The sequence below is a fragment of the Pseudochaenichthys georgianus genome, chromosome 10, assembly GCF_902827115.2.
Source record: "Pseudochaenichthys georgianus chromosome 10, fPseGeo1.2, whole genome shotgun sequence".
In the NCBI taxonomy this organism is placed as follows: Eukaryota; Metazoa; Chordata; class Actinopteri; order Perciformes; family Channichthyidae; genus Pseudochaenichthys; species Pseudochaenichthys georgianus.
Window position 1 is genome coordinate 11,627,845 of NC_047512.1, and position 12,290 is coordinate 11,640,134.

The 12,290-nt window shown below is 40.6% G+C and overlaps 1 protein-coding gene across 1 annotated transcript in view; it reads left to right on the plus strand.

The window, feature by feature from the left end:
• The first annotated feature begins 8,957 nt into the window (after positions 1-8,957).
• slit3 (slit homolog 3 (Drosophila)) overlaps positions 8,958-12,290 on the plus strand; it is a 231,783-nt gene continuing 228,450 nt past the window's right edge. Inside the window, exon 1 of the mRNA XM_034092676.1 lies at positions 8,958-9,619. Within this exon, the coding sequence (XP_033948567.1) occupies positions 9,429-9,619 (191 nt within the window). The 5' untranslated portion in view covers positions 8,958-9,428. The remainder of the gene's footprint in view (positions 9,620-12,290) is intronic.

A 12,290-nucleotide genomic window follows, 5' to 3' on the forward strand; every position in this document is an offset into this window, starting at 1 on the left:
TCTCTTCTCATAGTCTGTCTGTCTCTCTTTTATCTCCCTCAGGCTATACGCCTGAAACTACATTTTAAGATGCTACATTAGTGCAGCTGTCATATCATTAACACAACTGGCAGAGAAAGAACGAAATATAACTTTTATGTTGAACTTTTTATGCCAACTATGATGTTAGAAAATGTAAGACTATCCTCTTTCTTTCTTCCATTAATGATAAGTAACTAATGTAGCTCAGCGCAAGTTCAATCAGGAAGACCAATATCCTCTGGTGTTACACGTCACTTCAATACTCTCTCCTCTCTCATTAAGTGATCAGGGGCGTTACTCCCCGGCTAGCCAATCATCGCACCCGCCAACCCCTTTAAATCTGCTCTTCCCTCTCCGTCAGTTGTCATTTCAGGTGTCAACGCGCAACCCTCCTCCACCCCTTCGCCTCCTGTCTCCTAATACAGGGCCAAGCTAAAACCTTCTCCATTCAGACCGGACCGAACTACTTATCACCACCACCAGGGTCTAGACCCCGGGGGGGTTCATCAGAGCGGTTCTTTCCCTCCTGAATGATCATCCTGCAAACCGGGGCCTAATCGCCAAACATCATTCCATTCACTTGTTTTAATCCGTCAATCACTATTCCTTCATATTATGTGTCCCTGTAATAAACATCTCTCCTGATTGAAATCCATAATAACATAATAATTTCAAGCATTTAGTTTTTGTTGTGCATCCGGGCATGATGGTATGTAACAGATTTGTATTTAGTACACCCCCCCTTCGTGAAAAGCCTCGATTTGTTACTTCCATTACATAGTGACATCACTATGTCAAAGTTGCTCCTCTATTGGCTAGCACTCCAACACATTGTACGTGGCAGCCTAAGGGGCGGGATATATCGAAGCACACAGACATTAAATATCTTAGAACATTAAAGCATGTAAACATTTCAAAGTAGAGGCACAAAATACAAATAAGAACCTGACATTAGCATTATATGTCCTCTTTATTAAAAATAAAGTATATACACAAGAGATGGATATTAAAAACGCTTCTTAAGACAGATTCTTGTTGTTAGAATGGATTGGTTGTTAGAGATTCCCCATCTGCCAAATCCTATCTGTTTGAAACTACAATTAGTTAATATTCACACACGCTCACAGAGACCTGTTTCCTGTCTCACTGTCTGCAGATAAATGCTGCGATGTCTGTCACTACATAGCTCAGAGCTATGTACAACACAAGCCTGGAAACACACTCTGTTCTCACACACACACACACACACACACACACACACACACACACACACACACACACACACACGCACGCACGCACGCACGCACGCACGCACACACACACACACACACACACACACACCCATAGGTCAGCTGTGCAGATGTGCTGCAGCTCAATCAGGAGTTTAATCACAGAGGTTAGAGTTTAATGAGTAATTATTACTGAACCCTAAATCACGCAGCACACGGCTGTCCAGCATTCATACACAATACGTACTGTATATCATTTATATATGACCTGCAGCAAGTAACAAATTGCTTTGCAGAACTGCACTGTGTAGCTTTTCAAATTGTTTCCAGGTTTTTAAAGCTGTGTGTTTGAGGAGATGGACAAAGAGTTGTTAAAGGGTCAGTTCACCCAAATCACACATTTCTTTTAGATATTCAGAGCTCAGACTCTTGCCACCACCCTAATACAGGGATGGGCAACTTGGATGGTGGTGGGGGCCACATAATGTATGTACTGGCCACCAGGGGGCCGCATATTCACTTGGAACACACACACACACACACACTCACACACACACACACACACACACACACACACACACACACACACACACACACACACACACACACACACACACACACACACACACACACACACACACACACACACACACACACACACACACACACACACACACACACACACAAATGGCATGTATTGTATGTAATTGTAGTTGTCTAACTTGAACCTAGCTAAGACACTCTGCTGTTGTTATGAAGGAAAAGTGTATAGTAATCATAGATAACACGGCAGGGTCCGTGACAGTTTGTTTTCATCTGATTTCAAATAAACAAAGTCTTGGTTTTTATAATATTAAACTTGTTTTGCCAAATTCAGATGATAAATACAACTTAAGCTTGTAACGGCATAATTACAAGCGGTAACTTAACGTCACAGCAGGCATAACAACAGCCAGTGTTTCTTGTGAGGGTCTCCCCGGGAAACAAACACAATACACACAAACGTCTCACAGATTATTTTTGCGGTATTTGGCTGCCGAACGAATTCCTGTATGCAGCTCGTGACGTAACTGTCTAGTGGACAGTATCAGTACTACAAGTTAAAAAAAAAAATTAATTACGTTGTTTATAAATTAATCCCAGGCCGCCATTTGCCCATCCCTGCCCACCTAATAGGTGATTGGAATTTCCTTTACTTACCTTAATTACATTTTAAGATTGAGCGAATAGAAGAAACTGTCCACAGCAGAGTAACCCAGTCAGAAATCATTTTCAACTTGCATCATTGTAACTCATATCGGCGATATCGCACAGTAAAATAATATTTCAGTAGGTTTTGTTTCAGTATTTCTGAAACACACTATAAGAGTATCACTAACTGAGGCTGTCTGCAGCTATTTGGATCGGCCAGTGCAATCAGCCTTCTTGCACTACAAGGAAGTTGGTTTGGTGTGTGTGTGTGTGTGTGTGCTTGTGTGTCAGTGTGATATTCTAGTAAATTACACCATCAATCAAACACAACATGGGAAGCAGCAAGATGAAAAAAATCCTTGCAATGAAACAAAGGCACTGGAGCAACATGTGGCATTATTTAACTGCCCATTCACAGACTGAAGTGTGTGTGTGTTTGTGTGTACTTTTCTTACTATGCTGGGGAAAACGCTGTGTTTTATCTTACTCTATCTCTACTCTTACTCTAAGTTTTAGACTTTCAAGGGAAATGGCTTTATTAGAGACCTGAGGACTTTTCTGACCCGTCATCCTAATGTAAAAAGCCCATTTAGTAAAAATAATTACAGCCACTACTAAATTAAATTGGTCTGGTAGGATAAGAGGGTTTAATTTACTGTAGGACTAACGTTGGTCTGGTGAGCTTTACTCTTAACATTATGACTACACTTCCACATTAATGCATTTTTGAAAACGCTCTTTGTACACACTAGCGCCATTTCAGAAATGGAACAGGAACAGCGGAACAGGAAAGAAAATGGTCAACTCATCACTCATCGGTTGTTCAGCCAGGCTATAGAATACAATGGAGTTTTATTGTACTTTTTATATTAAAAGCTCTTGTTCGATACTAGACATCTACTGCACCTCTGTCTTTCCAACCCTCGCATTAAAACAGAGATTAGACAAGTTAGTGGTCCGACTTTCAAAAATGATCAGTTACAACTCAAGCTTTGCGGCACAAACTTTGGTTAACAAGTAGTGCTGGAGAGCAGCATCTATAATTTGTTTGTTTACAGTTTAATTGTTTATTTCACAATTGTAGTGCAAAAATAACTACTATAGGATACAATTGAGTTTGTGTTTCCATCACCGTTCTCAAATAGGTAAACCTTGAAATGTTTTATATATATATAGCTGGTAATAGCAACTGGTAATGTCTCATGCAAATGAAAGAAGCATTATAAAAATGCAGAATATAACAGCACAGCCGGTGAGAGCATAGACAACAGGTGTAGCAACGCTAGCAATTTGATATCCGTGTTGAATTAACCACTGGTAGTCAAGTCTGATGTTTGTTTTCTTCCAGATTTAACAGGTGGCATTGGTGCAGGATGAATTAAACAAGGTTATAGTGTTTGAAAAGACATAGCAAAGAAGTCTACATCATCATTTTCAGAAGTCTCTGTTTCGGCCTGACTAGAGTTAAACTCTTAGAAGGAGTTAAAAAGAATACGAAATGCCTCGTGTTCGTGGTTACAAAAAACTGAATATGGCTGCAGCTAGCCGTAAGCACACAATGACAATAGGTATGGGTTTTAAAATGAAAACGTATTCATTTGCATGTATCCTTAGACAAGCAGGTCCTGTGTTACAGCATGCGTGACATGATATGATATCTGATAATAATAATACTTTGTCAGATCAAGTCTGAAATGTTTCTAGCATCACAGCCGCTCCATTTGCAACATCCGCAAAGACAATTATTAAGACCCGATACAAGGAAACATTTTACATAACATTACAATCACCGTAGACAATACATTCAAGACTTTAACACGTTTTCGTTTTTTAAGACCGCAAAAGGTCTATCACTAAGGAGGTTTGGCTGGCACTGATTGTATGGCTATTTCAGATCTACCATTAGACAAGTTCATCCTCAATATATTCTACATTTGGCCAAGTGTTGATGGACTCGTGGTCCAGAGTAAGAGCTTAAGTAAGAACTAAAGTGTGGGTAGTTGGATCAGAAGGAGGATAAAAAAGGGATCTACTGGTCAGGGGTTTTCCCCTAAAATCGACTTTAAATGTGGTCCGTTGTCATTACACATGAGCATGATTATGTGTGTGTGACTGTGTGTGTTCAAAGCGACATTAGGATGTTATGATAGCCCCCTTTAAAAGTTGGCTTTTTCCTTTCTCACTCTGTCTCTGTCTCACACACATGCACACGCACGCACGCACGCACGCACGCACGCACGCACGCACGCACGCACGCACACACACACACACACACACACACACACACACACACACACACACACACACACACACACACACACACACACACACACACACACACACACACACACACACACACAGAGGAAGTGTGTACATAGTGTATGGGGAGATAATAGCTTTGCAGGGGCCGCAGCACAGCTAAGCCAAAAATCTGTCTGGCTAAAGGATCCATTAAACCACACACACATATTAGGACATACTTTATCACTGACATGGAAAAAATTGAAAATTAGGGGAACAGACACCTACACTAATGCCAGTACAAAGCCTCAGGAACACACACAGGAATAGTTGCCAGCATACGCACACAGCTGCGGAGCATGAAACATTAATGAGCCATTAGATATCAAATCATTGTAATGTACGAGGCCCAGTATGATGACAAGACCAAACTTTCCACCAATTATTCTCTAATCTGTCTATTGTTGGGGAAGAAGAGAATTGAAGTGGAGGAGGTGAAGAAAGAGAGAAAAGCAGAGAGGAAATACAATGTGAGGGGAGAAGGAGCTATGAGGGTCTGCGAAACAACGTGACTGTAAGGTGGTTGCATTTTACACACAAAGCCTTACCTCCTACTATTTTCACTGTCAATAGTGACAATAGGATGAGATGTATGCTTTCAATCCAGCTGTTTTCATCTGCACATAGAAACAGTCAAATGGAGACAAAAAGAAAATATTTGGCTGAGGTAAAGAATTTGACAAGTGCAATTGAAACAGGCTTTTCATCAAGGTAAACATCAAGCATGTGTCTTAAATGACTACTTAAACTCCTTCTTAACTTAAGAGACTAAAAGAAGCAGCCGGTTGAGAACATCAAATATATGTGGAGGGATGAGGAAGATGTAGAAATGTTATATACCATCACATTTTCTGCATTCCTTTCTACATTTAAACACTTTTTCTTTTTCTTCAATCGTGGCACCTGGCAAGATAATTAGCCCCACCAGCTGTTTATCTTGTCACTTCTAGTATTTGTATTAGGGTAATGGTTGTGGCACTAATTTAGCTGATTGTCTTTACATTTCATTAAGAATGTGTTCTTCATTTGGATGTAAACTAGTGTTACCGGAGAGTAGCTCAAGCTAAATCTGATTTGGCAGGTTGAAGGTTAGGAAGATGTCACCATATTGTATGACTTTCTAAATAAAGCCAGTTACAGCAATTGTAGTTTAAATGGAGATGTAGAATTTGAAATCAAATCCTCTTTGAACGGTCACGACATCCTGCATTGGCAGGGCTGGAATACATCTTGGTCTCATGCAAAGAGAGACAGACACTTGGTCAACAGAGAGGAAATGCTGTGTGACAGCATGATATTAATGCGTGCCTTGTTTATTCAATGTGTGTGTGTGTGTGTGTGTGTGTGTGTGTGTGTGTGTGTGTGTGTGTGTGTGTGTGTGTGTGTGTGTGTGACAGTAGTGAAGCGTGAAGCTGTTACTCCAGTCACAATCCGTGTCCTGCAAGATGCTAATTAGTAGCAGCTCATAAAAACACAGTGACTGGGACAAGAGAAGGAGAGAGAGACGAAGAGATAATAGGAAGGAAGAGAGAAATAAAAGGAGACTGTGACGATGAGGCAACATGACAGGAAGAGATAGAGAGGAAGTTTGAGACACTAAAAGCAGAGAGAATGAGACGGAGGGGAAGGAAGGGCACCCAAAGGATGGCAAAAGAGAGATGGAAACATGGGCAGGAGTTATGTGGTGTGAGAAGTTCAGCATTAGCCAGCTCTGTCCACACACAACTGCTAAATGTCTTATTTTGTAAAGCACGCTTGTGGTTTGTCTGCTCAATTCAATACAATACATTCAGTTGAGACAACCGGGAAATACTCTTCAGGAAGCGATCAGGAATCAAAAGTCGGAAGCAAATGTTCAAACTCTTAACCTAAAAAAAGACATGTATCTCATCCCGATGAGCCCAAAGAAAGCCGTCAGAGCGCGGTTTCAGACACTCAGAAGCAGTGGTTTGTGTTGGGGGAAAAGGATGATCACTCCTTCATTTTGAGTGTTTCAATGTGTTGTTTTGTGGTATAGTGCAATTTTTTTCATCAAACTCTCATTGCTTTCAGAGGCAGGACTCTTCCAAATTGACCACTTCCAATTATTTGTCTCTCAAACTCATGGAAAGAAAGTTAGTCACCATTTCATTTTCTCTATTTTAGGTGTCTTGCAAACCTTGTTCGCTGCATTTGAAATGACACTAATATAGAAAAATTACACGGATAGAACATATTTTGTACAGATATTTGGATTAGACCTCCCTATATGACTCATCCCACTCTGGGAAACCTGCATACATCAACAGCATGTGCTTGTTTTTGTCAAAATGACTGACAGTTTACTGACAGACTCCCCGAGTGAAAACATACAAATTGTGTCAACAGGAAGTTAGGAGGCTCAGCCAGAGGAAGTATCCAGTTGTTCTTCATCAACGGTCTTTGTGTGGCATAGAGTTACCGATGCACACATGTTTCTGGGACTTAAATTACCTTAAGAGTGAGGAAAATATCAATTAATTGTTATCAATAGACATTAGTGAAAACGCTGAACCACTGCAAATTAGAAAAGGGGTACCAAGTTGTCTTTACATTGCTGAAAATCAGATCAGTCTCTTTGTGTGTGTCTCGTTTAGTGTCTTCTCATTCTTTGTTTTCCTCCCCTTTTTATCTTTTTCTTACATACAACATATAGCTGTGTCCATCCTTTTTTATTTTGTAGAGACAAAGAAACACCAGATGTTTCAACAAGGACATTATTTGTGTTCTGTTGTATCGGCTCAGGTGTGTTCTCCTGGGATTTGTAATTTCACACTCAGGTAAGATGATGGACATGAGTTATTTGCTATTGCTACGTCTGTTGTATTATATGGATGGATAGCATATCTGACAGGAAATTGAGAAATGGCTCACACCTTTTTTCAGAGATATTCAAATGCTATACGCACATTTGGCTAGATTAGACACTGCTCTACGAACACAACAAAACAAACACGTACTTTTACTCTGCAGTGAACATAACAAAAGATAACACTCCGAGGGCAGACAGTTCAGTATCTTAACATTTTCATTTGGATGATAGATTATTTCATTTTATAGCATACGTGGTGCTGTCATTCAAAAGATTTGGAGAAATTATGATTTGGTGGAATTGCAACTGACAGGAAAACAACTGTTTTAATTAGCTTGAGTGCCAGAATGAGACTCTGAATTACTCAGTTTTGATTTAATCCATTTAAATATTTATGAACTTCCCACTGTTCCTTTGAGACACTGCTGAGGGAGATGATTTTAAAATGTGTTGACGTTTGCAGCAAAATCTCCCAGATAAGTTAAATTGATTTAGAGTAGAGTGACTTAATCAGAAGTGAAATGTTATGTCTCTGTGACTGCAAATTGATGAGTCTTCACTATTAGTTTATGAGAGTGTTCCCTTCTGCCAACAGAGGGCAGCAGAAGGGCACTCACTCTTTAATAATGATCCACACTGACAAGTCATTCTCACTTCATCCTGCAAAGTGTGAAAGTCAGTGGAGTGACCAAGGATAGTTAGAATGAACTAGGCTATATATAATAATGAACATTCTTGAAACTTAAATTAAAGTTAATGTCAAACATGTTGATATTCATGTGTAGTAATGTAATTCACATTAAAGTTGTGTTGCTTTTTAATAAATCAAAAAATAATATTTCCAAGTTTGGACATTGTTGAAGCCAGTGGTCAACTTCATTGTATTTTCCAACACAATAGATAATTCATTAAGTTTAATGACAGTGAAACCACTCGGATTAATCTATCAAACAAACATGAATTAATGAAGTTGACGCATAGAGACTCCCCAGGGGTGATGTATTTGGACTATTTGGAGAGTTGGCTCATAAAAAAGAAGTGGCTCAAAACCAAGTATATGATCACAAAGTAAATCGTTAAGATGATATATTATGGGCCATGATAAAAGGGGACGAGTTGCTGGGAAATGAGTTAAAATATGTGCCCTGCTGCCACGGACTAAAGTTGTATTCGTCTGTGTGGGAAAGAATCCGAGTTTATAAAAGCTGAGTGTTTCTGTGGAGAAGATAAGGGACGAGAGGAAGTTTGAGAGCCCTCTTTTCTGGTGACATCAACATAGAGACAGACACACACAGAGAGGGAGGGAGAGAGAGGATTTTTGGGGAAAACCAAAGTACAAATCTGTGTGCCTCGCTCATTCTCACAACCTCCAGGCGTACCAGTCAGTTGCGCCTCTCCTCTCTCAACTTTTTTTGGCGAACTGATTACAATCGCGACAACTCTCACTTTTTATGCCCTGGCAGCCGAGGGATGTTCTCTGGAAGGAGGTTACACCCCAGCTGAACACTTTTACCTTGGGAAGTTCAGGAGTCAGGCTGTTTCTCGGAGAGGTTGTGAATGGGGAGCACTTGGGGAGACTTTTACGCATCGAGTTGAGTGACGCGCGGTACGATGTTTTAAAAGAAAACTTAACTTTATTTTCCTGCATTTTTTTCAATGGAGATTTTGACTGATCGTCTTTCTTGATAGAAACTTTGTTAAACTTCTGAATTTGGCAATCACTTATTTTTTAAAATTCTACCACACATTCAAACGGCCTCTCTTGCCCTTTTTCGGGATCCTTACTTCCACAGCATCTGATTCCCCCCCGTGGATTTTCAATTAACTTCGGTTTGGAAGTAATTTGAGTGGATACCATGCCTCCGATTGGACCGGAGAAGCGTGCTGCGTTCTGCCGGGCTTGGGCTCTGGTTTGTGCGCTGCTGGTGTGCGCTGCCTCGGTGACTGGATGCCCACACAAGTGCAGCTGCTCCGGGTCGCATGTGGACTGCCAGGGTCTTGGTCTGAAGACTGTTCCTAAAGGAATACCGAGAAATGCCGAGCGTCTGTAAGTGGAATTTAATGAGAGTTTAAGCAAATCCTATTGTCTGTCTGTCATCATATTGTGCCCCGTGGCCATAAGGTGCGCGTTTTTTGTTTGGCTTGACTTTCAGCTCTGATACTGCTGTATAGACAGAAGTGAAGAAGTTACGTACAACACACGTGCAATTTACCACGCTTACGTTTTTTCCTGGACTGAGTTATCAGAAGTGATGGAAATAGCTTAAAAAGTGAGAACATTTCAAACTTTCACTGTAAAGCTGAACTGTTGATGAATGAATAACACATATTTAGGCTGTTTTACTAAGTTTAGCATCATTGTTCATGAGGCTAAGCAGTGACTCAATTAAAATGAATTTCAACTCTGACCCTCAGTCAGTGATCATTATAAGGCAAACACACTCACTTTTATTTACAGAGCAATCTTCATTAAGCAATGGTTTATTTAGTTGACCCTGTCCTAACTGTTTAACATGGGTTGCTTTAAACATCTCTGACAACTGAGTAACTTTTAACATTTGTTTACATTGAATTAGAAACACACGACTCAATCTTTCTACAAATGTTAATAAAGTGAATTAAAGAAGGTTTATTTTCAAGCAAAAAGATTAGGTTAATGAATTGGAAAAATCACTCTTGCAATTTATCCTGTATACCCCGTGCTAAACAAGGTTTAGTAGGCTACACTGGGAAAGGTTACAATTATACCTCCATGGTCAAAAGCATAGACTGCAATCTCTTTGGATACACGTGTAAAAGATGGTGCCCTAAAATTCACCCGTGACCCCAGTGAAAGGAGCCAGTTAAGAAAACAGTCCTGACGCCGCTTAGAGCGAGTAATTAACTTTTTAAAGAAGTCAGAATGAAAGGTGAGAAGACGCAGTGTTCCTTAAATCTTTTTATATTCTGTGTTGCAGTGAGACTTTCCAAACTTAGTTACAGGTTCCCCAAGTTGGGCTGGATCTGCAGTGATCTGTGTGAACAATGTTTTAACTCTTACAGAGTTACTCTCAGAGCCTTTTCAAACCTGGTGACAGTTAGTTCCAATTGATATTCACTCCTGAGGCCGAGACAGACCCCTGACAGCCGCTGCTGCCACCTCTAGCCACATCTTGACACGTATACACCCCGCAGCCACACACATGCACTCACAAACACACACCTATGCTGCTAAGGTATGGAAGCGATTATGCATGATAACGGAGCAGCCAAAAGCCCCGCGGGGGATCAACAACAGACCTAACCCTGAGACAACAAACACAATCAGTAGGCTGCAGAGGGAAGTGGGGGGCCTTGTTTGTTGATGCGTGTGTGTGGATGTGGGGGGTACGGGTTGATATGAACATATGATTAGCATGTGTGCGAGCATTTTTGTTTTTTGCACATGTTTTGTTTTGATATGATTGTGTCTGCATGTTTGACTGGATAGTGTGATTGTGTGAGTGTGAACAGCGTACCCCAGCGCTCCCGTCCCACAGGACCAGGTGACCTCCCAGGACCTGTTGGCTTTTACACAGCAATCCCCCGAAGACATTTACACCTTAGGAAAATAAATAATTAGTGCGGGCTGTGATGGGGAGGTGGGATAAGGGGGTCTCCTGCATCTCGCTGGGGTCCCCGGGGTGGAATATTTGGGGTAGCAGCGCCCCCTCCCACCCTTTTCACTCCAGAAACGATGTGTTTATATTTCCCTGATTTATCCAGGTCAGTGTTTCAGCTGTGACTCTGGCCCAGAGTTGCTCTTTCCCTCCCTCCCTCCTTCTCTCCCTCTCTGCCTGCCTGCCTTCATCTCTCTCTCTCTCTCTCTCTCTCTCTCTCTCTCTCTCTCTCTCTCTCTCTCTCTCTCTCTCTCTCTCTCTCTCTCTCTCTCTCTCTCTCTCTCTCTCTCTCTCTCTCTCTCTCTCTCTCTGCAGATATATTTTTAGGGAGTCTGAGATGGGAAACATTAAAATGGATGAGATTCCAGTACTAAAGGTTACGGCAGATGGGAAACTTTTCAGGGGAGAGAGATGAGTGTTATTTCCCTGAGCAGGGATTTGAGTCTGACAACTGGGATGAGGTCCGTGCAGGAAACACATTCTAGTATGCCAGATTGTTTAAGTTGTGAGTACAAATGCTCATTTACATTGAAGTAAAGTTTCCCAAATGATTTAACATCTCCTTATATTTCCCATCCAGTAGTTGAGAAATACTTAATATCCACATAATTTAATGGTTTTAAGATGTTTCACGTTTTCACATATTTTAAGCAGTTAATTATATGTAGTAGCCGCAAGGAGAACAACAGATTGAAAGCAATGCATTGGAGCTACACACTGAAAAATATTCATTAACTCATCATTTTGTAATCACTTCTAAGTTATGAATGTAATGCTATGCAACTCTGTTTGTGGAGGTTTATCATGAGTTGAAAATAGGACATGACATGATGTGATTGTAGCTTCTGAAAGTAGTAATTCATCTTACTGTACATTAAACCCTTTTAGAATTTCTGATGGAGATGGACCTTATTTTCCTATTATGTTGTTTGGTTGTTTCTCATGCTGAAGTATTTCTTGATTCACACATTTAAATGGCAACATATTTCTTTATAGAAGCACCGTTTTTCAGAAATGTTAAGACATTTACAGATACAGTTTTCTCCACAAACAGTATCTCAACCACATGTAGGATACTAT